Source organism: Baudoinia panamericana (genome assembly GCF_000338955.1).
Source record: "Baudoinia panamericana UAMH 10762 unplaced genomic scaffold BAUCOscaffold_1, whole genome shotgun sequence".
Taxonomy (NCBI): Eukaryota; Fungi; Ascomycota; class Dothideomycetes; order Mycosphaerellales; family Teratosphaeriaceae; genus Baudoinia; species Baudoinia panamericana.
In genome coordinates, this window is record NW_006911257.1 from 1,742,364 (window position 1) to 1,768,765 (window position 26,402).

At 54.2% G+C, this 26,402-nt stretch overlaps 11 protein-coding genes and 1 non-coding gene across 12 annotated transcripts; 8 read left to right on the plus strand and 4 right to left on the minus strand.

Moving 5' to 3' along the window:
• Positions 1–89: 89 nt before the first annotated feature.
• Positions 90–1,565, plus strand: BAUCODRAFT_45255 (uncharacterized protein; the record flags this gene model as incomplete). The annotated part of the gene is made up of 1 exon (XM_007674173.1): positions 90–1,565. A coding segment is annotated over one exon (1,476 nt), but the record flags the coding sequence as incomplete, so codon positions are not given.
• A 153-nt stretch (positions 1,566–1,718) lies between these two features.
• Positions 1,719–2,847, minus strand: BAUCODRAFT_29614 (uncharacterized protein). The gene has a single exon (XM_007674174.1). It carries the CDS (start codon positions 2,594–2,596, stop codon positions 1,901–1,903), a length of 696 nt encoding a protein of 231 aa, XP_007672364.1. The 5' UTR covers positions 2,597–2,847; the 3' UTR covers positions 1,719–1,900.
• Positions 2,848–2,959: 112 nt separating this feature from the next.
• On the plus strand, positions 2,960–6,650 carry BAUCODRAFT_200391 (uncharacterized protein). The gene has a single exon (XM_007674175.1). It carries the CDS (start codon positions 3,140–3,142, stop codon positions 6,371–6,373), a length of 3,234 nt encoding a protein of 1,077 aa, XP_007672365.1. The 5' UTR covers positions 2,960–3,139; the 3' UTR covers positions 6,374–6,650.
• On the plus strand, positions 6,591–8,781 carry BAUCODRAFT_200124 (uncharacterized protein). Its single transcript, XM_007674176.1, has 2 exons — positions 6,591–6,984; positions 7,055–8,781. Exons 1-2 carry the CDS (start codon positions 6,807–6,809, stop codon positions 8,608–8,610), a joined length of 1,734 nt encoding a protein of 577 aa, XP_007672366.1. The 5' UTR covers positions 6,591–6,806; the 3' UTR covers positions 8,611–8,781.
• Positions 8,782–8,952: 171 nt separating this feature from the next.
• BAUCODRAFT_21116 (uncharacterized protein) lies at positions 8,953–9,507 on the minus strand (the record flags this gene model as incomplete). Its single annotated transcript, XM_007674177.1, has 1 exon — positions 8,953–9,507. The coding sequence occupies one exon, from the start codon at positions 9,505–9,507 to the stop codon at positions 8,953–8,955; it is 555 nt and encodes a 184-aa protein (XP_007672367.1).
• An 864-nt stretch (positions 9,508–10,371) lies between these two features.
• On the plus strand, positions 10,372–11,401 carry BAUCODRAFT_61755 (uncharacterized protein; the record flags this gene model as incomplete). The annotated part of the gene is made up of 4 exons (XM_007674178.1): positions 10,372–10,467; positions 10,526–10,659; positions 10,763–10,881; positions 10,959–11,401. 4 exons carry the CDS (start codon positions 10,372–10,374, stop codon positions 11,399–11,401), a joined length of 792 nt encoding a protein of 263 aa, XP_007672368.1.
• Positions 11,402–11,656: 255 nt separating this feature from the next.
• On the plus strand, positions 11,657–11,741 carry BAUCODRAFT_t1. Its single transcript has one exon. It is a non-coding gene; the product is annotated as a tRNA-Arg (tRNA).
• A 2,833-nt stretch (positions 11,742–14,574) lies between these two features.
• On the plus strand, positions 14,575–16,200 carry BAUCODRAFT_61153 (uncharacterized protein; the record flags this gene model as incomplete). The annotated part of the gene is made up of 1 exon (XM_007674179.1): positions 14,575–16,200. One exon carries the CDS (start codon positions 14,575–14,577, stop codon positions 16,198–16,200), a length of 1,626 nt encoding a protein of 541 aa, XP_007672369.1.
• A 282-nt stretch (positions 16,201–16,482) lies between these two features.
• BAUCODRAFT_29619 (uncharacterized protein) lies at positions 16,483–19,922 on the minus strand. Its single transcript, XM_007674180.1, has one exon. The coding sequence runs from the start codon at positions 19,678–19,680 to the stop codon at positions 16,696–16,698; it is 2,985 nt and encodes a 994-aa protein (XP_007672370.1). The 5' UTR covers positions 19,681–19,922; the 3' UTR covers positions 16,483–16,695.
• BAUCODRAFT_29620 (uncharacterized protein) lies at positions 19,803–22,452 on the plus strand. The gene has a single exon (XM_007674181.1). The coding sequence runs from the start codon at positions 20,004–20,006 to the stop codon at positions 22,236–22,238; it is 2,235 nt and encodes a 744-aa protein (XP_007672371.1). The 5' UTR covers positions 19,803–20,003; the 3' UTR covers positions 22,239–22,452.
• A 252-nt stretch (positions 22,453–22,704) lies between these two features.
• Positions 22,705–24,714, plus strand: BAUCODRAFT_21121 (uncharacterized protein; the record flags this gene model as incomplete). Its single annotated transcript, XM_007674182.1, has 3 exons — positions 22,705–22,874; positions 22,996–23,388; positions 23,448–24,714. 3 exons carry the CDS (start codon positions 22,705–22,707, stop codon positions 24,712–24,714), a joined length of 1,830 nt encoding a protein of 609 aa, XP_007672372.1.
• A 195-nt stretch (positions 24,715–24,909) lies between these two features.
• On the minus strand, positions 24,910–26,259 carry BAUCODRAFT_62015 (uncharacterized protein; the record flags this gene model as incomplete). The annotated part of the gene is made up of 2 exons (XM_007674183.1): positions 24,910–25,124; positions 25,203–26,259. The coding sequence occupies 2 exons, from the start codon at positions 26,257–26,259 to the stop codon at positions 24,910–24,912; spliced, it is 1,272 nt and encodes a 423-aa protein (XP_007672373.1).
• Positions 26,260–26,402: the final 143 nt, after the last annotated feature.

Below are 26,402 nucleotides of genomic sequence, written 5' to 3' on the forward strand. Positions count from 1 at the left end.
ACTCTCGACTACCTCCACAGCATGTTCACAGGACGATGCAAATGGCCGCGCTGCAGGTCGCGACCCCGAATGCTGACCGGCGTGTTGTGCGCCGGTACGCCCCAAAGGTGAGGACAGGATGCCTTACTTGCAAGATTCGACGAGTGAAATGCGACGAACAACGACCAAGCTGCAATCGCTGCAGCAGTACTGGAAGGAAATGTGATGGCTATCCGTCGCCGTTCATTGCGGCGGAACCCGAGCCTCTTTCTACAGCCTTGAGCACGTCAATTGGTAGCTCTTTGGAGCTGAGAAGCTTCGCCTTCTTCCGCGAGAAGACCGGACCAGGTCTCTCTGGTTACTTCAACGACTCCGTATGGGACCGCTACGTTCTTCAGCTCAGTCAAAGCGAACCGACCATCCGCTATGCCGTCAATGCGCTTGCAGCCTTACACGAAGAACGGGATGTTTCGACCGCTGGACAGACTGCTGTTGTAGTCAATGCAAGCTTTCCGGCGGCGCAATATGCGAGAGCACTGCAGCACATGCGGTCGCTGCTTACATCCACTCAGGTACCGATGGATGTTATGATTGTGGCAGTCATTCTCATGATTCATTTTGAGGCCTTGCGCGAAAGCTTTGTTCCGGCTATAATACATGCCGAGCATGCTATAAGACTATTAAGTTCCAACACCAGTTTTGACCCAAGGAAGATTGATCCGGCCCTTGTACGAACACTTATGCGAATCGATGTCCAGGGCTCAACGCTGCTCGGAGAACGAACGCCTGGCCTTCCTTTCCATACAGCTTTCATTGACAGTACGTTGCCGACGACTATCAGTAGTCCGACACACGCGCGCGATGTAGTTGCGACCTGGAGTTGTCGCTTGTACCATTTCATGCGGATGCATGCGGACCGCTATAAGTTCAGGGAGCCAGGCAACGTACCCATAGAGCTACTTGCTAAATCTCACGAGCTCGCACAAACTCTTCACGAGCTTGAGCGGTTGCTGTGGATGTACACGCATAAGCCCACGGTCAAGTTATCCGCGCGGGAGCAACATGGTCTTGCTTTGTTGAGGGTTCGAGTAAAGATGGATCGGATTACCGCAGCCACCTGTCTGTACGCCGAAACAACGGTGTATGATCCCTTCCTGACAGACTATGAAGATTCACTGGCAATATGCGTCTATGTTCTTGGAAATGATGAGCCAGAGAAAAGATTCTTCTCAGTTGCAACGGACGAGGGTTTGCTCATTCCTCTTTACTTTATTGCCACGCATTGTCGAGAGAGCCGTGTTCGTCACCAGGCGCTGGCCGCTATGAAGCGCCTGTCACTGCGGAAGGGCATATGGCATGTCGAGACAATGACTCGCAATGCGGAGCTCATCATTAGATTCGAAGAGGCACTTTGCGATCACCCCTCGCCGAGATGTGAGGACATACCAGAGTGGCGGCGGATCCACAGCACTGGATTTGAGGGATGGGACTCGAATGAAGTCAGTTCAAGGGTGACAACAATGCTGCGGCTGCGACCGAATGGTGCAGACGGTGAGTGGCTGGACGTCAAAGAGCTCATTGACTGGAGTGACACTGGGTCTCGAAACATCAAGCCTGCTAAGGATATTGGTCAGCTGGACTGCCCCGGAGTTCTCGATGGCGTGCATGGACTGTTCGACTTTCTTGGGAGCGGTGATTGATGCGGGAGCATACAAGAGCCCTTCATTTACGTGAGGGAAGAAGTACACGACGGAGTAGACCCGGTAAACCGCCCGGGCTTATGGAATTCGGCCGCCGGCACTCCGGGGGAAATTGCTGAAACCGAGATCGTGACAGCAACAGCACGGACGTGCGTCCATCGCAGCTTGATACTTCGTTGTCCTTGGACCTACACGCTCGAAACTGGGAGGACCACAACGGCCTATGGCCAGGGCGGATCTTCGAGACGCCTAAATACTGCGACATGCTTCGGTCCCCGGTTCCTTTCCACCTTCTTGCCCTCTTCCGTCTCCGACTTCATCACTTCGACGCATTCGTCAGCTTCCAGCTCATCCTCGGACACTCGCTCAAAGCTGCGATGAGCATCAAAGTGCTCAACCATCCAATAATGAAGGTCTTCAACATCAGTAATGGTGTAAACCTTACCACCCGGCCGCATGACGAAGGCGTACTCGGAATTGAGCGAAGTACTGACGATGCGGGCTTTGTGCTTACGAGCCTTGAATTGCGGGTCTGGAAAGCAGAGGAAGATCTTGCTCAACTGAGATTTGCTGAAGAAGTTGGGTAAGAACTTCATGGTGTTGGCCCGGATGCAAGAGACATTCTGGAAATCCCCAGTGGATGCGTGCTGAGACCGTAACGCCTTGACCTTCTCCTGCACGAACTCGGTCACAGAGGTGCGGATCTCAAGGCCCAGGATCAGCTGGTCTGGCAGCCTCGGCGAGAGCGCGAATAGTAGGCCCCCGTAACCGCATCCGATGTCTGCGACTTCGACTTGCTTGGTCATGAGGGGCGCCCAATTTGCAGAATAACGCGTGTCAGCATTCGGTCCCTCCTTCGGCGTTGGCTTGGTGGCATCAGTGGCGACAAGGACCGGATAGTAGGAGGACCAATCCATAGCTTGGGGAGTTGCAGGACTGCAATAGTCCGATCAATGCTTTCCCTTTCCCACGATGGCTCTAATTGCACGTACTACACAAGATCATGGTCGGAGAAAGGGTTCGCATGAGCCCGTTGTCTATAGAACCTGTAGAAGTGAGTATAGCTATTAGCACAGAAAGCTGGCTGCACGGGCTGTAGGAGCTGATCTGACTTCTTTTGCGGCATCATCGAACCTTCCACATTCTCCTCCCGCTTCTGACGCTTCCTTGCTGGTCCCACCATGTTTGATGCCGCCAAGCTGTACCAGGTTGTGGTCGGGGGTATGGTCGAATTGTTGAAGCAACATACCACGAAGATGCATGGCGAATGGTGTTTCAAAGACGTGCTGTAATCGCGCTAGAGGCCCTCTTAGATCACGGGTCCTCCCGGAGTGCTTGCGCCTCGAGTCGCGTCTCCAGCTGTCACATAGTCCACGCATGAAGGCCAGAGCCTCCACCATTGGGTAAAACTTCGTCAATGCGTATGATACCATTGATGGAAAGATGAACGTCGCCTCATCATGCGCTTTACGAAACCATCCTGGCTAAGTCACAACCTCGAACGGCCTCAGCCATGCTACTCATGCTCGGTCAGTCCTGATGGCGCAAGACTCGCGACAGCGGCAGGTGATGGACATGTGAGGATATGGTCAACGGATGCCATTCTGAATGCATCGGACCCTTCATACACCAAGCCTAAGCAGCTGGCCAGCTTGTCCTACCACTCCGGAACTGTCCACAGCGTAAGATTCAGCCCAAACGGGAGATACCTGGCTTCAGGCGCCGATGACAAGCTTGTCTGTGTGTATGCGCTCGAACCGGGTGCACCGGCAGCGACCTTTGGCAGCAATGACGCGCCTCAGGTAGAGAACTGGAGGGTTTTTCGCAGGCTGAACGGCCATGACAATGACGTGCAAGATTTGGGCTGGAGCTGTGACAGCAGCATCCTGGTTTCCGTAGGTTTGGATAGCAAGGTCGTGGTCTGGTCTGGCAGCACATTCGAGAAGCTCAAAACGCTGGTGAACCATCAGAGTCACGTCAAGGGTATCTGCTTCGATCCTGCGAACAAGTACTTCGCAACCGCCAGCGATGACCGGACAATTAAGATCTTCCGCTTCACGTCGCCTCCTTCGAATGCGACAGCGTATGACCAAACCTCGAACTTTACCCTTGAGGCAACAGTCACCACGCCTTTCAGTGCTAGTCCACTCACAACATACTTCAGACGTTGCGCATGGAGCCCCGAAGGTGCGCATATCGCTGCTGCCAACGCCACCAATGGCCCGGTGAGCTCTATCGCTGTTGTAGAGCGAGGTACGTGGGACAGTCATATCAATCTGATTGGACATGAAGGGCCTGTGGAGGTATGCGCTTTCTCAACGCGTCTGTTCTACAATCAACCTCCTCCCCCACTGCCAACAGACCCCAAAGATGCCCCACCAATGCCGCCCGCTGTCAGTGTTGTCGCTTGCGCTGGCCAAGACAAGACCATCAGTGTCTGGAACACGTCCTTGGCGAGGCCGTTTGTGATTACCACGGAGGTCTGCACGAAGCCTATCAGTGACATGGTCTGGAGTCCAGACGGGGAGACGCTCTACGCTACAAGCTTAGACGGTACAATTGCAGTCCTAGTCTTCGATACAGGCGAGCTTGGCTATCCGACTTCGCCCGCGGACAATGAACAGCGGCTCGCTAAGTACGGTGCTGGCAGAAGAGCAGGCATCATCGAAGGCGCAGACGCTCTGCGATTAGAGGAGGGCAGCAAAGCCGGAGAGCTCAAAGGTGCGGAAGGCAGGATGGGCGAGTTGATGGGTGATAGCTCGGATGCGCAGAATGGAGGACTTACGAACGGCAACTCGGCGCACGTGAACCGGCCTAACGGCGTTGCATCAAACACGGACGGCATAGTGCCTGAACCTGAAGCAGCCAGCGTACCCCAGGCGCCCGTTGACGCGCAACAAGAGAAGATTGATAAGCTGAAAAACCGAGTGACGTTCACTAAAGAAGGAAAGAAGCGGATTGCACCATTGCTCGTGTCCTCGTCGAACGTCGGCGAAGCCAATCTTCCACGTCCACAGCTGCAGGCCTCGATGCGCCAAGGCGGACTCTCCGATGAGCCTGCGGGTAAGACTCTTGACCTCAGCAAACCCTACGATGGGCTGCCGAAAGGTGGCCTTGCCAGTCTACTGCTTGGCAACAAGCGCAAGTATGCCGAGTTCGCAAGTGAGGACGAGGAGGAGAGGAAGCGTGCGGAGAAGAGAGTCAATGGCATACAGCAGACCGGCGCCACGCCCATCGTCGATAATACTGCAGACGGGCTCGTGCCAACCTCTACCGTCACTGCGCAAAAGATTCCGGTTGACACGCCGGAACCGCTACGACCGGCAATCGTGAATCCCAGTCTGACGGTGAGCCAAGTGAGACTCGCAGTACCATTGGTGCGCAGCGTAGTGCTGCGACCGCTCGATGTGCATAAATCCGTCAGCGATGAACATCAGATGGACGGTATAACGAACGGAAGCGTGCCCGAGAACGACGCGAACATTGTGTTCGAAGCGCGCAACGCAACCGGTCCTTCCCGAACCGGTCGTGTACAGGATAAAGAACCGACGCGCATCACGCTCTCGAAGCGCAACCAGACCCTATGGCAGGACTTTCTGCCCAAAGCGGTTTTGCTCGTGACGGGGAATCGCAACTTTTGGGCTGCAGCTTGCGAGGATGCAAGTCTGCATCTCTGGACACCTGCCGGGAGGCGTGTTATGAACGCCAGCGTTCTAGAAGCGCAGCCTGTCATTCTGGACTGCAGAGGCTGGTGGCTTTTGGCCGTAACCGCGGCCGGACAGTGCTATGTTTGGAATGTTCGGACAATGAGCGCTGCGCATCCGCCCATTAGCCTGGCGCCTGTGCTTGATGCGGCTAGTGCTATGATGCAGAACCATCTGACTCCGGCACCCAGTCTGATGTTTGCACGGTTGAACAGTCAGGGCAGGGTCATTATTGGGTTGAGCAATGGTGATGGTTTCGCGTACAATGCAGGGATGTATGTCTGGCAGCGTTTGAGCGAAAGCTGGTGGGCGGTTGGTAGCCAATACTGGAACACAGCCTATACGTCTTTCACATCGGCGCTACGACTAACAAACAAGACCGGAGCTTCGAAGGACAGAGAGCCAAGCCTAATGGACGACATCAATCCCGAGAATATCTCCGCTGGCATCATACCGATTCTGGAGCGCAATACAACCGCCCAGGCCTTACTGAAAGGTCGTGCTTACTTTCTGCAGCGCCTCGTCAAGCAGCTGCTCTCCGCCGAGGGCTTCGAAGGCTTCGAATCCAGCGTCTCGATTGCCCACCTGGAGAATCGCATAGCTGCGGCTTTCACCCTTGGCGCAAAGGACGAGTTCCGGGTCTACCTGATAATGTATGCGAAGCGGCTAGGTGCCGAAGGTGCAAAGGGCAAGGTGGAAGAACTTTTACGCGGCATGACTGGGAATATGTACGACGAACCAGAAGACGTCGAGGATGGTGGAATAGGCATCACTCAACCCGACGGCATTGTATGGGGCGAAGGGTCAGAGATCGTGGGCTGGAAGCGCGAAGACTTGCTTCGTGAGGTCGTGGTTGTGCTTGGCAAGTACAGAGACTTGCAGCGGGTGACGGTACCGTATGCGCAGCTACTTGATATGTTGGGCGGTAGCGGCAGCAGCACCTTAGAGCACGGTGGGCCATCGCAGATGAGCACGTGCGACGACGGATAGGGGTCGTTGATTGCCATCAATTCAAGGGTTGTATTGAAATGAGCGCGCAGCATGTAGGGCCACGAGTGTCGTGTTGCGATTTAGCGTGGCGTTTCGAGGGCAACACTCCGGGGCATTGTAGGTATATTCGCGGCTGCCTGCGTTTCGTGGTGGTCTGTTTCTCCACTGGTGGGATTTCCTATTCTAACGCAGCCATTACTTGCCAGCCGATGCTCATCCGCGAGGATCCCTTGGTAACGTGATTCCGCGTCAACATATTGCTTTGGCGTCTATTGTGTTGTATGCGCCACCACATCACTCAATAGATGTGAAGCAAAATTTGCTATTTCACATTCTGCTCCATGCAAACTGTCTTCCCGGCCGCCATCGCATCGAAGCGGCCCGCCATGTTAGTCACACCTAGCAAGTTTAAAGTGCCCACAGTCTGCTCCTGATGACGACGAAAAGTGGCTATTACGTTGGCCAAAGACTGTCGCTGAGGAGTCAAACATGCACTGTACGTTACGTGGGTGCTGTGGAAGGAAAATCTGGAGAATGGCTGGGCGTAGAATGGGATGATACTACTCGCGGCAAGAATGCTGGCACCGTTGAAGGAAGTACTTACTTCCGATGTGCGTATAACACAGCCTAGGATTCGAATGCCAACCTTTCGGTCGATCTTGCGAACTGACCAGGGTTCAGGTTGGTCGAAGTCTGCGACTGCTGCATCGTTCATCCGTCCAAACCAGCAATGGGACAAGCCAAGTTCTTTCCTACAAGCATTGAAGGAAAAGTACGTCTTACCAAATGTCGGTCTCTCCATCCATGCACAGGGTGCTATCTACTTCTCGAGCAAACAGGCAGAGGAAGTGGGTTTCGAGAAGTTCGCCGCACGACAGGCAGAGCTGCGCGGCATACGTACACTTGTACTTGACCGTATGCGTATCCGTCATAGTCCTTCCGAAGACGGAGACTCCAACGAGATAACTGCGCTCTGTGGAGAGGTTACTGAACTCGACATCAGCGGCAACCTCTTCGAGACTTTCGAAGAAGTTCAACTACTCTGCCGATGCCTTCCAAAGTTGAGAAGCCTTACAGCGGATGCCAACCGTCTCTGCAAATTAGATGCTCTCGGTGGTCGCGATCACAGCTTGGCCACGATAAAAGCGCTGAGTCTCGGCAACGTGTTGCTCGATTGGGATGCCGTGGTGGTTAAGGTGCTTGCTCTAATCTGCCCGAATCTAGAAGCCTTGACAGCCAGCAACAACGAGTGGACTCACGCAACTGTGCGACTAGCACTTAGTAAGCTGAGACTACTCGAACTCTCAGGCAATGAGTTTGTATCGCTGAGCGACGTAAGCTGCGTTGCTGGGAGCAACGTGGAGACGCTTCTGCTTAGGAAATGCAACGTATCCGCAGTCTGGTCTCAAGCATCCTCCGAACACCAGCTGGCCTACACCTCCGTCACTGAGCTTGACATTCGTGACAATCATATCGAGGACTGGTTCTTTTTCGATGAACTGATCACAATGTGTCCGAATCTCCGGCATCTGCGCAGCGCTGGCAACCCGCTCTACACACTGTCTAAGCGCTACGACGGTAAGGAGCTCGCCGCTGAGGATTGCTACATGCTTACAATTGCTCGGTTGCCTGGTTTGTGCTCGCTCAACTACAGCACTATCACCGAAAAGGACCGTCTGAACGCCGATGTCTTCTACTTGAACCTCATCGTAGCCGAGGCAGCCGCCAGCACACCTGCTGCTCGACCCGCTGTCCTAGCGCGGCACCCTCGGTTTGCTGCTCTGTGCGCTGAATATGGTGAGCCGACCATTCTCAGTGACCGGCATGCCCTCGTTGCGACCATTGACCGGGATGATCCAAATTCACTAGCTGCCCGCCTCGTCAAAATGCATTTCACTCATGGATCCCTGCAATGGGAGCAGGTTGTACCTCGCTCATGTTCCATGTATACTTTGCTAGGATTCGTCGGCAAACGTCTAGGTATTATGCCGCTGAAGCTGCGGCTCTTTCTTTCAACAAATGAAGAAGAGCCCCTTGCGAGGCCTGAGGACTACCAAGGGCCCGTACCATGGGACAGTGACGACGAACAGGAAGCACATGAGCTTTGTTTGGATCCTACCTTGTCCGCAAGCCGCGGGGGTTCGCTGGCTAGAAAGGTCGAGCTTACGGCAGGTACCAGGACGCTAGGAACGTATCTCAGTGGTGACGAAGCTGCCGTCGAAGCTGTAACGAAGTGAGATGCAATGATTCGACAAGCATACGACTATCGGAGCCAAGATCCATCAAGTTGCACTCTTATCGCCAAATGCAAACTTGCAGCATGTCTCCTTACGGCTGTACTGCGCTTACAAAGTCCTCCCCTTCAACAACGACCATTGAGACCATTTTCATCAACCATCCGCGCCAAAATTTTGCAACTACCACCGAACCAACAACCCTTATGACGCTTTGCGCCGAAATAGGCGCGGCGGGGCTGTAGAGCTGTAGCGTTCATTCTGCTTACGTCCACGAACCAACGGTCTTGCTGAATTTGTATCTCGCTTCAATGCAGAGCATGTACACTACAGGGTCGCGCAGATCTACAGTTCCCGGGACATTGCCTGGCTGATCTCATTCGTAGCTCTTCCGTGTGCATGCTGTCGGCTGGCAACGGTTTTCAAAGGATAGCCATCAGCCTCCTCCTCGCTTGCTAGTTGGGCCCTCAGCTCCTGCACGATCGTGAGAATGGTAAGTGGGCGACCATGGTCCGACGACGGAGGGGTACTCTGCTGTCCGGTTTCGGCGGAGATTGCTGTGTCTCTGCGGGCCGTTAATATCTCCTTGCTGAACGTGAGGTCAATTGCGGGTTGCCCAAGTGCAGTGTCTACTGTAGCTCTCTGAGGTGCTGTGCCGTTACACTGCAATAGTGGTGCATAAGACGTAAGAGGTGGCCCCAGTACGTTAGTGTGTTCGCCCCTGGTCCCGTACGGTATGTCAGACAGATCCAGCGCCGAAGTTTCGATTGCTACATTCAAGTAGGTTATGCTGCGTGCCACTACTATTTGTGCAGGCTTGGTTCCAGCCGTACATCGTCCTTCACCAGCTGTAGAATTGATCCGGTTCCAGATGGTCGATAACTTCTTTCTGAGAGGCATATCTAGAAGGCTGCAAAGCTGTAGGGATGCTCTGTTCTTGGAGCAGGGAGTGTGCTGAGATGATAGTTGTTTTATTTCTTGGTGTACTGTGCAATTACCCATATCGACGACTGGTTCGCAAAGCGCGTAGTTTAGCCATCTGTCTGAGAGTGTTCATCCCACATGCGTTACCAATGCCGGCTTCAGGAGCTCTTGGTTGTTCCCACGCGCCATTAGCGCTGTATAACCTCCTACAGCCGACAAACCGTAGACGATGTTTCCATAAGCACCCATGATGTGGCGCTAAATCCCAGCAGAGATACTATTACGAACAAATGTGGTTAGGATTGGTCGCCGAAGAGTGCGGTAAAGCTTCGCTGTGAGTATTGCCATGAGAGGCTGTACAGTAAACTTTAGCTTTGCAATCAGTCCTTCCTAAGCATAGACAGGATGCTTGCGGACAGATCTTGACACAGAAAAAGCTGAGGAGTGGTCTTGATCGTAAGGATCAATCAGCTAAGGAAAGGACACCTTCCTGAGAACGATTTCGCTGTACTGCTTCGCTGTTGTGGTATACACATGCATGGTCGGACTCCACGCGCACAACCTGAGTGCCTGTCTCGTCACGAGACGAACAATACATGAGCAAAGTATTGCGATTATGTTTGTCCCTGTAGAGATGGGAAAGTCAGGAAAGAATCTCGCTGCACTTTCCACTCCCACTTCAGCCACAGCACACACCAAGCGCGTGCATGGAAGAATCTCGCGTCACTCACGTGTTGTTCAACGCAGACCACGAGGCACCGAAAGTCTTTGTACTCCAGAGATCAGGACATTATCGAGTATTTGACTGTTCATTCTCTGCCATCAACATAAATTGCCAATATGCCACCACGGAAAAGCAACGTCTCTGTGGCGTCCAATGCACCAGATGAGGGCGCAGACGACACACCAGCACGAAGTTCTAAGGATGGCGTAAATGTAGAGGTTAGATGTTCACGGTCCAGCAGCCGATAGTTTCTGCTGACAAGTCATGTAGGATCTCAGCCTTCCAAAATCGATGATTGCACGCCTCGCCAAAGGTGTCCTACCCGCGAACACCCAGATACACAAAGACGCGCTGCTAGCACTACATAAAAGTGCGACCGTTTTCGTTAGCTATATTGCTTCCAAGTACGCCAAGCTCAATAGAAAGGCTACCGACCCGTCTTTATGCTGTTTTGACGAGGCGCTCCTGAACAAGCCCCAAATTGACTCACGCTGATATTGGTTACAGCTCGAGCGAGAATGTACAAGCTAGTGGCAAGAAGACGGTCATGCCACCAGATGTTATGGCCGCTCTGAAAGACGCCGAGTTTGAAAACTTCCTACCGAGGCTTGATGCAGAGCTCAAGAGTACGTTATGCGTCTCGCGCACCTTTGGAATAGTCTCGGGTTTTAGCATGATGGTTTGTTGCTGACAGTTTGCTCAGAGTACAATGATGTACAGTGCGACAAGCGCAACACATACCGCCGGAAGGTCAAGGAGGAGAAGGCGGCAGCTGCTGCTACTGGAGAGCACGACGAACCCTCCGCTACAGAGGAGAACGACGCTCAGGCTGCCAATGGAGTCGCTAACGGTCACGATGCCCTGGGCGACGACGAGCGACCCGTAAAAAAGCTAAAGGGCGGAAGTGGCGAAGCGGTTGCACCGGGTACCTACCCTGCGGATCATGAAATGTTTGACGACGGACCATCGGTTGACCATGACGATCCTGACGAGCATGACCCTGACGATGATGACGAGGAGGAAGATGAAGCAGATGATGCGGTTAATGAGGACGGAGAGCAGGAAGATGCGGGTGATCCGGTTGAGGACCTAAATGGTAGGGGCGAAATGCAGGATGAGGCTCTGGATGAGCCCGACAGCGATTAGCAACGCTCTGCCGACATGATTAGTTCTCTAGCGTGGCGTTGGGGTTGCTTGCAGTGCTTCCACCACGTCGTCTGCAGCAAAAGTGGGAACTTCGGGCGTGAGGTTGTATCTTCAAGTCATGATTTTTTCCGCAAGCGAGCTTTGTGAAGCTCGGAAGCACCCCGGGGTTTCATAGATGGGTATATATTGAGCAATGTTTTAACTCCGCAAAATCCGACATGATTTGCTCGCGACCCGATTTTCGTCCTCAATATAGCCTTGCTGGCGCAATGGTAGCGCGCCAGACTTCTACTTGTATATCGGAATCTGGAGGTTGCGGGTTCGAGTCCCGCGTGAGGTGCCATTTGTTTTGTCTTAGACACATTCGAGATAAAAGGAAGATCGTTGTAGGGCAAATCATCTCATGGCCGGCCGAGAGAATAGTTTAGTCGGGAGATCTTTGCGAAATTCACAGAAGTATACAGAAAATAAGCCACCAATATTGCCATATCAGACCTGGAGTAGGTACCCGTCCTGCATGGCCACGCCTTCCCAATGAGAAAATCAATGAGATAATGTCATGCTGCACGTACCTCGGCCGGCTAACCTATGCGACGAAAGAGCTCAGCATGGGTTGGGGTGGATATGCTGGTGTGAGCAGCAATGACTGTCCTGCTTCGTAGCTTGCGGGCATTCAGTCGCAGTCTGCTAAGGCCCAACGAAGACCGGAAACAGGCTACAGTTGCAGCTGACGATAAGGGCAAGTCACGCAGCGCGGGCGGCGCCAGCTTCATGCAGGCATCCGTAATCACTTGACCATGTGCTTCTGAGAGCCGCACCGATAAGGCGCGGCAATGACGAGCATGTGCATTGAAGTTGTACAAGCCAAAAGTACCAGAGCAAAGAGACCGCTGTGGAGAGCATCGACATTGGAAGCCGGGGGCCCGGTAAAAAAGGTAATATCTGTAGACAAAGACCTTCTTCCGCGAGCAGTGCCATGGTATCATTCGAACGGATGTTTGCGTCACGGCTGCCTGCGCGACAGCGGCTACCAGCATATGTCAGAACCTTGCCAATAACGTACAACGACACGGGCATAACAGCCGAGTATCACGTGCTGTGAACTTCGAGCAGTCGTAGGCTGTAAGACACACATTCGATTGGCCTTTGTATGACTATTCAAGACGAAGGGGAATGTCTCGATGGAGCAATTTGCAAAGAACTTCGTGACTGCACTGGATGATCGCAGGAGCGCTACAGCGGACCGTGAAGGCGGGACGCTCGGACTCAAAGAAGCGTTCCGTTAAAGGTAGGCGCAGTTCTGACAAGCAAGACTACCTTACCTTATATGCAATATCGTTGTTCCCATCCATCGTCACATGAAATTAACGGTTAAACCACCTGCGCAGGCGGAGCATACAGTAGTCGTCGAGTGCTCATCGTAGACTGTACTAGGACTACTCGACCACAACACTAAGCTGCACGTACCGCTTCCCGCATGTGCAGGACAGCCACTAGCTTCGATGTTCCTGCAAGTAATCATGCGCACGTTGAAGTGAGATCTTAGTGGCATTTAAGCCACCTTGCTCCCTTTGTCGGTGCATCAGCGATTCGCTGGCTCCAAACTGCAGGCTTGCATCACGTCCCGCCACGAATGACATTGATTGCTAAGATCAGGATGTGGTTCTCTTGATCCAGCGACGTCGGCTAGCTAGGCCCTACCGACATCTACTATAGGGTCTTTCCCGGATCGTCACCACGCAGATCGAAGGCCATCGGCTGAACGACCCCATATTGTGGCGAACTACCCGAAGAGGGATTCAGGTCTAGATACTCCCTGGTGCTAGAGAGGCACAGGGAGACTCTCCTGCGGTGCGACAAGCTTGCAAGCCGCTGGCGAGTGTCTCGACAAGGCAGGCCAAGAATTTCTCGAGCGCGACTCGGCTCGGTCTGTTCCGGAAATACACCTTGGACTGTTTTCCACCTTTCGTACTTGGTAGTCACATGTAAGTAACTGCTCTTCACTCAATACACTGCTCCTCAAGCGGTGATTGTGCGATCTGCGGAGCATGCTGGTTTGACTCCGTGGGCGTCTATCCCTTGCGTGACGAGCAGTCTGCCAACGTTCTTCACCAACTCCTAACGCATTTGTCAGCAAAGCAGGGATACAGTACGACTGAGCAGCGTTTCCGCTATTGCGACGAGCCACGAAGTGTTCGGCTTTTGTGCACGACGGGACGAGGAGCTGACCGTGCGACGGGATAGAGTCGACAACCGGTTGTCACAGTCAGAAGTGCGGGCTTTCGCGGGGACTGAAACGTCATTGCGCTCGGGCCGCTGGCAGAGGGCTTGTGGCACCTCTCGGCGCATCAAACGCTCTCTTGCAGCTTGACCTTGCTTGTTCACAGGCTCCACCCGACATCATCCTAGTCATCGCGTTGTGACCGACAGGGTCCCTCTAGCACTGCCAAAGCCTAATTGTGCTGCACGATCCTCCGCCTCCGCGCTGTGCGCCGCCTAGTCCATCGCCTACGGGCCAAGTCGTCAATCCGTCCCCTACCGATGCGCGCGAACAGCGGCGAGCGCGACCGAGTTCCTCCAGCGGCGGCAGCGCCACCGGCGCGCAGTCCAAGATAGCACCGAGGATTGGGGAACCGTGCGACACAAGGGACCGGTAGTGCGCGCGCACGCTGGGTTAAGGAGGAGAGAGGGATGTGATGCTAGCCGTGTCGCATCCGAGCTTCTCAGCCGTGCCTTCATACCACTTTGGTGACATGGACGACTCCGGTACTATCAATCCAGCGGCACTGAATGCGCCTTGTAAGTCATCTTCCGCCAGTGCTCGATGCTGCAACACACGGCTCCCAGGCGCATCGTCGCAGCAGGCTACTCTGTTATGTTCCGAACTCAGAGCCATGCTGACCCGAACTGAACAATAGCATCTACAATCGCCCCAACTCTGCTAGCACAGCCCAGCCCTCGGGGGATCAAGCGCGAGCGGTCACCCGACGCCTACGGTGGTGCGTCGAGTCAAGACTTAGGCGTTGGTACGTATAATGGAGTGCCGAGCGCTGCTCGTGTCCCGCACCTGCGACGCGACGATCACGTCTAGAATGCTAATGCGACGATTAGAGGATACCAAGCCCGTGAAACGTAGCAAAGTGTTAACTGCTGGCGAGCGCAACCTTCAAGCAATGCCTCTTGCATTGTCACAGCAGCCGGTTCAAACTCCGCAACTAAAGACTCAGGTTCTGTCGCAGTCATCGCCCAGTCAGACCTCACCTCAGCAATCTACACCTGGCTCAGCGACCAAGTCGACGGTAGTGAAAGCGCTGCCAACAGTTCGTGACCACACGACCGACCAACTCGGACCCGAAGGTGACGAGTATCTGCCCAGAGAAATTGACGAAGCCGGCGAGACGAAAGTATCCAAGACTGGCTACCCTCGTGATGGTCGCAATTACAGATGCCGCACGTTCCAGCTGCCTAAGCGCGGCGAGAAATTATTTATGCTTGCCACCGAGTGTGCACGTGTGCTTGGCTACCGTGATTCGTACCTGTTGTTCAACAAGAACCGCTCGCTACACAAAATTATTGCGAGTCAACAGGAGAAAGATAATCTGATTCATCAAGAGATACTGCCTTACTCTTACCGCTCACGACAAATCGCAATTGTTACCGCAAGGTCGATGTTCCGACAGTTCGGCAGTCGCCTCATTGAAGGCGGTCGACGAGTGCGTGATGATTACTGGGAGGCGAAAGCCAGGAAGCAAGGCTTCACCGAGGCTGACATGGCGGGCGACAAGCGACCAGGGGCGTCAAAGCGGAGGGAAGCTGACGCACATGCAGCTGCTGAGGCCCGCAACGCTGTGACTTCACTGCCTCAAGGCGAGATCATATATAGCAATGGGGGAGATGGGCAGCCACCAGGCCCGCATCCCATGACGCTGGCACCGGCTGGTCCGCTGCCAATGATACACCTAGTTGAAGATGAACTACCGGCCAATACCTTTGGCAACATGATCCGACCAAGACAAGAGATCAATGGTCCACCGTACCAGGATCGCATTCAACCTAGCAGCGCCTCGGACATTATGACGAATGCGACAGGTGCTGCAGAGTACAACAAACAGCTTGGACAGACCCGCGTTCACCGCGCCAACTACCTCGACGACTACTGGCGGCGTCCTCACGAGCAACCCGCAACTCAACCCGAGCAGACCGCGACAGATGTCGCGACAGTCGCTCCGCAACACCTACAGTCTCCACAAGCCGTTGCTGGTATGAATCAGGCTCGCTCTGTTCAAGATCACATGACCCATCCTGGCTCTCAGATGATCCCACAGTCGTACGGCACGTATTCGAACCAGCAAAATACAATGGCTTCCCCGGTGCAGGCCATGCATAGACCAATGACGTCTGGTCAGCTGCCGCAAGGCTCACCTTCCATGGCTATGGGAGCGTCGGTTGGCCATCGTCCAACTCCATCTTACGGGTATGGAACTGGTCAGATGTGGCAACCTCCGCAACCTCAACCTTCACCATTACCTCAACAACATCACTTGCAGTACGGACAGCAACAGCATCACTCTCCAATGCCGCCGCCGCAGATGCCCCCTCAAGCTGGCATGAACTACGCGCAAATGGGCCAGATGGGCGCTGGCGCATATGCTGGCATGAATCGAAGCATGTACCAACCCGGCCCAAGTCCACAACAGTTTAACCTAACTCAATTGTCTGGTGCCAATCAGCAGCCTGGTATGCAGGGCTGGACAACGCCCAGCTCCATGCCACAAGACTGGCAGCAACGTTATCAATGAGAGCAGCCCAGGCTGCTCGCAGCACTTGAAGTACAATCACGCCTTCTCTGGTCATATTGCACCGGCTACCACGGCGAAAGTCGTGCATTCACACGGCGTTTCCTCGGACTTCAGCATTACACCATCACCGCATCGAGCGTTGCGAGGTACCATTCATTGCATGGTTTCTTTATTTGCGGGCTCGATAATGACTGGCTTTCTAGCGTTTCCGGCTGATTTTAACGTTGAGGCTCAAGAACGGGAGAAGGCATAATAGCATAGCGAGGAGAATATTGGTCGTCGGCTTTGCTTGCAATATACCCCGGCTGCTGCGTTCACATGCTTGATCCTGCGTAGTTCGCATACTCTACTCAGTGGTTTGGGAACGAGATAGTCTAGCTAGATTGGAATTCGGAGTAATCAAGCTGCATTTCGGCGCTTGCCCTGCTATCATGCTTACCAACAGCTTGGTTACCAAGACACTACGCTATAGCTGACAAACAGTTAGGCACGTCGTTATTTGGTCAGTTGTAGCTTGATCTTTCGCTTGCCGGTGCTCTCCTCAGCCTCGTCGCTAATCTTGACTGTGACCTTCTGGAAGAGCTCCACTTTCCTTTCCACCTTGCCGCCTCGAAGCGTGAGCGAATAATCCTCACTGTCGAAGACACTATCTTGCTCACGCCCAACTTCTTCAGGCAAGTCACGCAATCTGATCAGTCCCTCAATCCCAAATCGTGGAACGAAGACAACGAAGCCGTTGCTGAAGATCCTCATGATGAAGCCGTCTTCCTCCAGCACGCGGCCCTTGAGCGCTTGACCGACGTAGTATTCCACACTCGCACGACCTGCCATTTGGGCGTTGCGGTGCCGAACATTGATGTTTTTGCACACAGCCTCGATCTTGCTCTTGCTTTGTAAGCTTGCGTCAAGCGGCTCGTAATCTATAGCAGCAGCCAGCTGACGATGGGCCTCGAGATCCGCATAACGTCGGATGGGCGAGGTGAAGTGGGTGTAGATCTCGGAGGCGAGTCCGTAGTGTCGGAACTCAGACGGTGCCTGAGTGCCGGAGCAGAAGTACTCTGCGCTCATCATGCAGCGTGTAGCCAGTATGCGGACGAGGGTGTTGAAGAAGGGCTCGCTTTGGTCGACACACTTGTCTAAGCTGTCCGCTACCGCCTTTGATGAGTCGGTATGGAGCTCCATTCCCTTCTTGACCTTGAGCTGGTTGCCTAGTTCTTCGAAGTTGGTCTTGGGTGGCGCAGCGTGACGACGTAGTAGTGCAGTCTGTGGGAACGCTTCATAGATCTTGCTAGCGACGCTTATGTTGGCCAGCAACATGAACTCCTCTACGAGCTGATTGGTGTCGAGAAGCTGCTTCGTCTGCACATCGACAGGATCTGACGTCTCGCTCTCCGTCTGCACTCTGACCTCCGGACTTGCAAGATTAAGCGCCCCAGCAGCCATGCGCTTTGCGCGCAATCTCTTCGACAGCATCATCAAGTGCCGCATGCCCTTCGTAAGGTCATCCTGCTGAGACTTGTCGTCGATGCGTAATTGCGCAGCTTCGTAACTGAATGCCTCCCGACTTCGGATCACGCTTTTAGTGAAGGTTGAGCTGACGATGTCGGCGTTTTTGTCTAGCTCCCAGATGACGCTGAATGCATACCGCTCAATGTACGGTTTCAGCGAACACAGATCAGTACCGAGCAGCATTGGAAGCATATCGATTCGCTTATCAACGAGATAAACTGTGGTGCCACGCAATGAGGCTTCCTTGTCCATGGCGTTGTTCGGCTTAACGAAATGTGACACATCGGCAATGTGTACGCCAACTTCGAAATTCCCGTTCGGCAACAGTCTCGCATGCAGAGCGTCGTCAATGTCGACACAACCCGGCGGATCGATCGAACAGATCAGTAAATCCGTGAGGTCGCGCCTGCCGGTCCACCCAGGATCATCGACACTCTTTGGCACTTCCCATTCGTGGCCTTCTGGCGGCAAACAGTCGAGCACAGTCCTCGGGAAAGGCCGATATTGCACGTCCCACTCCAACAGCAGCGCTTCGGTCTCAGCACCCTTCGTTTCCAATTCACCAAGACTACGAATGAAGTGGCCAACAGGATAGCGGGACTCTCGGTCCCATGTGTCGATCGTGACTAACACGCGCTGCCCGAGCAGACCTGCAGCCTGCCGCGTGCGAACCCGAATCTTGGGAATGCGCTTGTCCATTGGGACGAGGAAGACCGTTTGCTGGGCGCGACTGTCTTTTGTACGGGTCCGTACGGAATCCTTGTCCACATGACCGACATATTGTCTCCAATTGCGCTTGATGATGCCCACAACCTTAGCAGTGGGCTGCTTTTTGCCTTCCGCGACCTGACCGTGAGCTCTCCTGACTTCCTCCTGTAGGGCCCTGCGCTCACGCTCAGTAACGATTGCTTCGGATGAGTCCTCGTCAACTTCGGCGTTTTCGTTCTTGCCCAGGTCCTCTTCCTCAATGACTTTGCTCGATGGAGCCTTCCATTGGTCCTTGGGCAGCACTTCGATTACCACGATATCGCCGGATACTGCCCGGTTGCTGTTTTCACGGCCCTGGACAATGAGGGCACGATCGAAAGCTGGCACATGGACCGTGCCCTCAAGGTAATTGTAGGGTGAGACGTTGAATATTCCCTGATGAAGCGTGCCGTTCTTGACGCCGGTGAGCATTGCAGACATTGAGAGGTACTCAGGATAGAGCGTTTCAGCCTTGGTCTCTCTGGCTAGACGCTGTTCACGGCTTGATGCAACCATGTCCAGCAAGCGGTCCGCATCCGGCAACCCTTTCACATAGCTTTCAAGGTTGGAAGCCTCGATGTCTTCAGCGTTTGCCTTCCGTAGGCTATCCTTGTCGTTGCTGATCATTATGACGGCCGGATACCGTGCGCTTTGCCTTGCTGTGACAGCCTGTCGCAGGTGCTCGGCGTACCATGCGCACGCCTTCCGCACAGCTCGGTCGTTGCGGTCATTGATGGTTTCACCAGCATCTCTCTGCACATACGTCTCCAACCTGAAGTCATTGAAGAAGACGTAGAAGCGCTTCCCTTCGTTCTTCGTCAACGCAATTAGTCTGTTGTATAGCGGCAATGAACGGTTCTTCACTTCCTCTAGGACGGTCTGGAGCACGATGACGTCCTGAAAGGCAGCACCTTCGGTCTCGAATAGATCCATGGCAGAGAGGAACGCATTGGTATCTGGGACGAGATAGTGGCCTTGGGGATACTGCTTTGTTGCTGCTGGGGTGGCGGACAGCACAAACGGCTCTGTTTTGCGGTGGAAGCTCGGCGGAGCTAGATCCAGGCATGCTGTGCATAATTGGGACGAGCATGGTATGTCCTGACGTAGATACAGCTCTCGTACAATCTTCTGGACTTTGCCCGATTTCAATGTTCGAAGGTAAGTCTTGCTTGAGAGTGTTGTCGTCGGAGCTGTGGAAGCATGAGACCGCTTCAGAGATGTCATGCTGATACTGACCAGTCTGATGGCTTAGGCCTTCGGGAAGTTAGCTGACCAGGACGTCTCTGGCTTGCTGTTGTCTTGACGAACTGATCTGCAGTGAAAGAGCGATGTTTTGATGCAAAAGTGTTAGTAGGATGGTGGTCAGAAGTCTCCGCCGCACGACCACAGTTTTTGGACACGCCCATCAGTTCTCTCACACCGCCTTCGGCAGAAGGATGCACACATTGATCGCAAGTCACGCATTGCATACCACTATCTATAGTCACGAGCACTCCGTTCGAAGCCTTTAGACCGCCGCTGCTGGCGGCGGCGGTGCAGAGTTGGAGATGGGCCGCCGTCCGAATCAGCTGGTTTCAGACTACTTCGTTCGTGGCAAAAAGCTTGAAGACGCAAGCAATAGATACGAGCACAATTGCAGGAAGTGCGGTCAACTAATTGAGAAGGGCCGCATCGATGCTCTGGTAGGCCACCTGCTACGACGTTGTCCGAACCTTGCACAGGCCGATCATGCAGCCATCCTTCACCATCTGCATAGAGACCCTTCAGCGCCCTCGAAGCAGAAGATAGGCACGACGGGCCCTCCGGCTAGCAAGGCTTCAGTGTTCGCACCATCCGTACCATTCTCTGTTTCCTTCACAGATTTTGCTATGACAGATGAGGTCAAAGATGCTTTCCCGCACCTGAACCAGTATTCCGCCCTCAACACCCTTGCAGAGGTCTCCGGTCAGCATCTCAACTACACAGCCCAGCTGCCTCTCCAGGCGTTTGAGCAACGCCAAGCGGACGATGCGCCTACAACTGCCGAGCAGGCTTTTGTGCTACAGCTGCAAAATGTAGCTGAGCCGGTAGCCACATCGTGCGACCTGGTTGAAGACGCGCGAGCGGGGCCGGCAACGGCGATATCAGATGCTACTTCCGCGCGAAGCGCTTTCTATCAGTCGGACTCGCCAGCCGTCGGCGCTCAAGCTGGAGACACATACATCGACCCGCAGCTGCGACATACTGATAATCAGCTTCTTGACTTCAACAGCAATGATGATCTGCTCGCTGCAGACGACACCATGACCTGGAGACCGTTATCACCAAAGGGGCATCTAGTGCTTGACGGTTCTGCTGCACCGGAAGACAAGCTGTCGGCCGGGTTCGGTCTGCTCCGTAAGCGGCACGTGCCAAAGGCTCGCGGTCATTTTACGGATAGCCGACGAAAGGAGGTCCAAGAGGTTCGTAAACGAGGAGCCTGCATACGCTGTCGGATGCTGAAGAAACCATGCTCGGAAGGCACGCCTTGCAACACGTGCGCTCATGTGCAGTCCGCTCGACTGTGGAAAGGGAAGTGCTTACGCACAAAGCTCGCCGACGAGATGGGCTTGTGGTCAGCAAAGCTCTTTACGCTCACTGCGAGAGCTGAGGTGTCAGCAGCAGTCCGGGGTCTCAAAAAGCACGCTGGCTACGGTCAGATCGAGGCGCGCTTCACCACTGTCAGCGACCTGTCTATGCGCCTTGCCATCAAGCAGTACAGTAGCGTATCATACTTCGACGACACGAAGGCCTTGAACGTAAACCTTGTGGGCGAAGAAGTGCTTCCCACGATCTGGGTAGTCGATGAAACCGAAGGCTTCGCGGAGAAGATCGGTCAGTATGTTGCCAGACTGGCTGAAGCTGATTTGATCGGCTGTGATACGTCTGCTTTGATGAAGACAACCATTCGGCACGCACAGTCAATCATAAGTGATGAGCACGCTAACTTTGTCAACGATCCCAATCCCAAAACCTCGTCTGGCCGCTCATGTTACAATCTGCAAAGTCAGTTGCTGAGAGATACTATCGAGCTTTCCGCAGCAACGATCCTACTCTCAGGCGCGTCAGGGTCGTCGCTGATCCTTCGGTACGAACCGGTGGACGCATCATCTGACGACCCATCGCGTACCGCTCTAGCACCAACTGACTCGTTGGCGATTCGTCCCCTGCGACCCGGCTCACGCACCCACCGTCTGATCGAAGCCCAGATCTTAGCAGTTGTAGAGTCACGCTGCGCTGTCCTTGCGAAAGGCATTATCAATGAATTGGAACGTCGCCTGATGCAACGCCAGCAGGTGTCCCGCTTCGCGACCTTCGTCTCCGCTATCATGCTGCTCGCTTCTGTGGAGCGCATGACGGGCTTGTACCGCAGGTTCAGCACAGACGGAAAGGATCCAACGAGACCTGCAGATCCGGACTGGGCCCTTTACAATCATCCAGGCAGCATGTGGCCTCAAGGGGAGCGTTTCTCAGAGCTACTTACAACGCTCCTACGAATGCGCGCGCTGCTACCGCCAACAGCGCGGGCAGGCGACGGCACACTTAAGTTCGACATGGACCACCAGAATCCTGCGCAGTCAGATGGGGCCTGGCCACATAGTGAGAAGGACGAGCAGCTGAAGATGGCTGCTGCCTGGCTCGATGATGCCAGGCTCATGGTTGGTGGACTGGAAGCGAGACGCGATGCTGGTATTCCCGGACCTGAGGCGTGTCCAAGTGATTGGGACTTGAGATTTCTGTCAAGACTGTTACTGCCTGAATAGCGATTGTGCTGGTTGAAACGCGTGTGTTTGCTCGCTTCGGCGGACAAGGTCGGTAATGATTACCTTACATGCAATTAGCGATGGCGTTGGCGGCAGGCTCATAGCAACCACTTGATGTATATAATGTACGGTACGACAGATCAGGGGAACAAGAAGCGGTGGAGCCGTAGTCTAGATTCTATTGCGAGCGTCGTACACTCAGCCTGAAGCACTTTGTGTTCGTGAATCATTGCCTTTCAGGGAGGTAGTGAGGAGTCTCCGGACAGACATTTGGGTGGGGCGGCCGTCTCGACCTCATTTATTCGCGCATCAAAGACATTGTTGGTGCCTACGAGCTATCAACGCTCGAACGTAGACCAGCATCGGAGCTTGATTGTTTTAGCCAACCGGCATCGTCCTCGTCATCTTCGTGAAGCAGCTGAACATCAGCGTGTGTTCCCACAGTCACGATGGTGAATACGGCCACATGGAAGAACCACACACGCACGGTGACCAACCCAACGCCCAAGATCTACCATCTGCTCAGTTGGACGAACGGGAGAAGCGCAAACGGCAGCCTCGAAATACAGCATGTCAGGCATGCGCGGCAGTCAAGATGAAATGTCTTCCCGGGCCGGTACCCGGGAGGTGTGAGAGGTTAGTCGGTGCTTGTCAATGCACCGCAGTTTGACGGCCAATTATCAAGCAGTCACTCGCGTCGCAGACGCCCGCTCCTCAAGTACTTGCCGTTTGCACAAGTGCTGACCTAACAGTAAAGGTGCCATCGTACACGGAAAGAATGTCATCCAGCCGTACCGAAGCCTCGCAAGCGTCGGATGACAAGCTCTAAGCCTTGGATCGCTAATCATTCACCCGCTGGAGTTCCCAATGGCTACGCATCACCATACTCTGACGATGAGAATCAAGCGTCCGAGGCTAGGCGCAACTCATTACTTCGCAATGCAGACCTGTACCAAGCCAGCAGCAAGTCGTTACTCACACTTCTTGCCCACGGTCTCGCAATCGGAAGCTCTGAGGAGCACGCATTGAACGGGGTCGATCACAGCTATATCCACGCTGCCCTGACGGTCTTCCGGAGCCTGGCAAGCAACTTTCCCTTTGCGACTGTACACTCTGCCGCCACAGCAATTGAGATGGTGATCAACAGACCGTACGCTTGCTTACCTGTTCTGTCCTCTATCACCAAGGAGCTAATTCAATTGCAAATAGTCTTACCACGATTGCCATATGCACAGTGTCCTCCTTGGCCAAACCTGATCTTCAAGGTCGTCTCGCGCAAGCTTTTAGATTATCGCTGAGCGCCAAAGTCATCGTGCAAGGAGACCGCAGCCTGGATGCCTTTGCCGGTCTTCTCATCTTCCTGACCTGGCACCACAACTACATGGCTAAGCCCCAGATTTATCAGCTGATGTGCCTTCTGGCAGGCATGGCGGCAGACCTCGGCCTACACCGACAACCTAGCAAGGTTGAAGCAGCTACGATGGCGAATAAGCTGGAGCGAGATCGTGCGTTCCTTGGGTGCTACTATCTATGCTGTGGCTTGTCGCTGCTGGGCTTCAACAAACCAAACCCACTTCGTTGGACCGATAATCTCCGGCGTCTCGCAGAAGCCGTTGCTTCTAGGGGTTCGCAGCCGACGGACCGGGATGTAGTCGGCTTAATCGAGCTGATGCGCGCTATCAACGATATACAAGATTCGTTACCAGGCGAAAGTGATGTTAAAGAACGGACTCGAATGCCGTATACTGACATGCATATTAAAGCAACAAGCCACCGCTTCAAAGCACTGAAGCGCGAGTATCCCAGCCTGGGCAATACCTTGGTGTTTGGCGCAGCGACTATCCACTTCCATTACCAGCTACTCCAAGGGTGCAAGATGTCCAACAAGCCTACGCTGATCCAGTGTGCTTGCGCAATCAAGGAATACTTCGATGATATCCTGGCAAGGCCGCCTAGTGCCTTACACCAAGTGACAATCCTAGACTGGGCGAATCTGCTCGAGGTTCTCGTGTTAATGGCACGCATATGGCGGTCCTTGCCAAACACTATGGGCTGGGAAGCAGGAGCGCTCTCGTCGATGTTGCAGCCAGATGCTGTTCTCGACGCAGTCTGCGCGCACATGTCGGCGGCACCCACGAACGATGCGCTTGCGCCCCGGCATGAAGGACAGCTCCGCTGGTTTCGAGGCGTGTGTGCTAGCATCAAAGAACGTATATTGCACGAACAGGCGAGTAGCGATAGCACACTACGAAACGAGGAGTCTCAGTATGATACGGTGCACTCTCTGGGGCAGACCGAACGGCGTGCGGAAGAAGAAGAGGCTCGTTTCAGACCGGCGGACTCGCTTCCCATATCTAACGAGGCTCTACCGCCAATAATGCAGGCCGTATTCGATGCCGACCACTTAGACCCGTTGGTATCGTTCGAGAACGGCGTGCTCGACGAAGAGTTCTGGGCCAATCTGATGGCAGAATGACAGGAGACGGCAACAGCATAGCATAAGTCTCACGCCTTGACAACCTCGTAATCATCATCAGGACTGTATATGCTTGTGCGCTTACGGCTAAACGACTCGGTCAAACAGCAAACGCCGTAAGCAGAGTGGGGATATCATTCTGTAACCGCAGGTAGCTCCCTTAACCCCAGGACGCCGCTCCCAGACATCAAGGTGTTATTTCCGCACCGCATCCAGCTCTTCGATGAACCGATAAATGCCTTCGAAGCCCTGATACTCCAGTGGACTATGCCTATCGGATGCATAGCCGCTGCTATCCGTACCGGAACGGACGGACTCGTACTCAGACGAGGTGGACAGCCTCGGGTTCATCAGCACCGCATCTTCCAAGTCGGAGTCTGATCTCGCAGACTGGGTCGAGTATGCTGGCGCTTCAGACGGAGTGAACATACTCTGCACACTCAAGCGCTTCTTCAAAAGAGGCTTCGCAGTCGGGTAGTCGTACAAACTGTCGGTATTTGAAGCTGCCTGACTCGGCGCGAATGGAAAGAGCAAGGCGATCTCGGTGCCTGTGAACGCATCGAATGCTGCGTCTTGGTGAACCACTCCACGGCTGACGCCCAGTTCCTCGCACAAGCGCTCCACCGTGTCTGCGTCGCAGCCTGGGAAGTGGATGCGCAGATTGGAGCCTTCATAAGTAATAGGCAAATCACCTAGCGCTGATAGACGCCTGAAATCATTCATGATAGCAGCAAGATCCTTGAGGGCCCGCGAGAAATCGACAGAAAGGACATCAAGCAAGCCGTCGGTGTTGAGGTGATCCAATGGGCTGGCCTCGCTCTCGGTGAAACCAGTCACGGCGGTCATTGGAGTGATCGCAGTCACCGTCGGGTTAATGCGGAAGTCAACGTATGACCCTGGCGAAGCTCTCGGTATGCTCCTCATCTTACGACCAGTCTCATCTTGAAGCGCAGTCACCGCCTTGTAGCGCTTCTCGCCTCTCGGCGACATACCATCGAATTGCGCCTTCTGCCCACCGACGAAGAACGCACGAACGGCTTGCGACACATTGTTGACCACTTGTGCCTGTGCCGCAGGCGTATGCGAGAAGTATCTGGCGCCACCTACCCTGCCAGATCCGAGCGTGTATCCGCCAGCCGTCCGGCCAAGGGTACCACCAGTAAGGTTTGGCCGTAGGGTGTGCGCGAAAGGCGCCCTGCCTGATGACTGATTGATCTGCGCGCTGACTCTTGACTTTGGGAATGAGGCGCGGTCATACTTCGGTCCAGCTCGACCAGAGGCGGTAGTTGTGAACTGCCGGGTGCTACTGTTGACGGCGCTTTTTGCAGTGCTGTACCAGCGAGACTGGCTCTGTCTGATGCGGGCGAGTGGGTGGAGCGGTTGCTTTGGCGCGTTGCGAGCAAGCACCGGCTCGAGTTTGGCTTGTGGTTGGCCGCCGAGCGACGCATCGACGAGGCGTGCCGCTTTCGTCAAAGCAGTCCTGATCGTCTTCAGATTGCGTGCGACGTAGTGGTGCCAATGCACCAAGCCCGATATGGGCGGCATGTTGAGGTTTGGATGTGCTCACGCACGGAGAGGAGTGTGTTTGTGGGATGCAGCGTGGCTAAATGATCGCAATGATGAGGCCGAGCTACTGGAATACCGCACGTGAGCCAGACCCTGTGGCAAAAGCCAGGCTAGATCCGCAT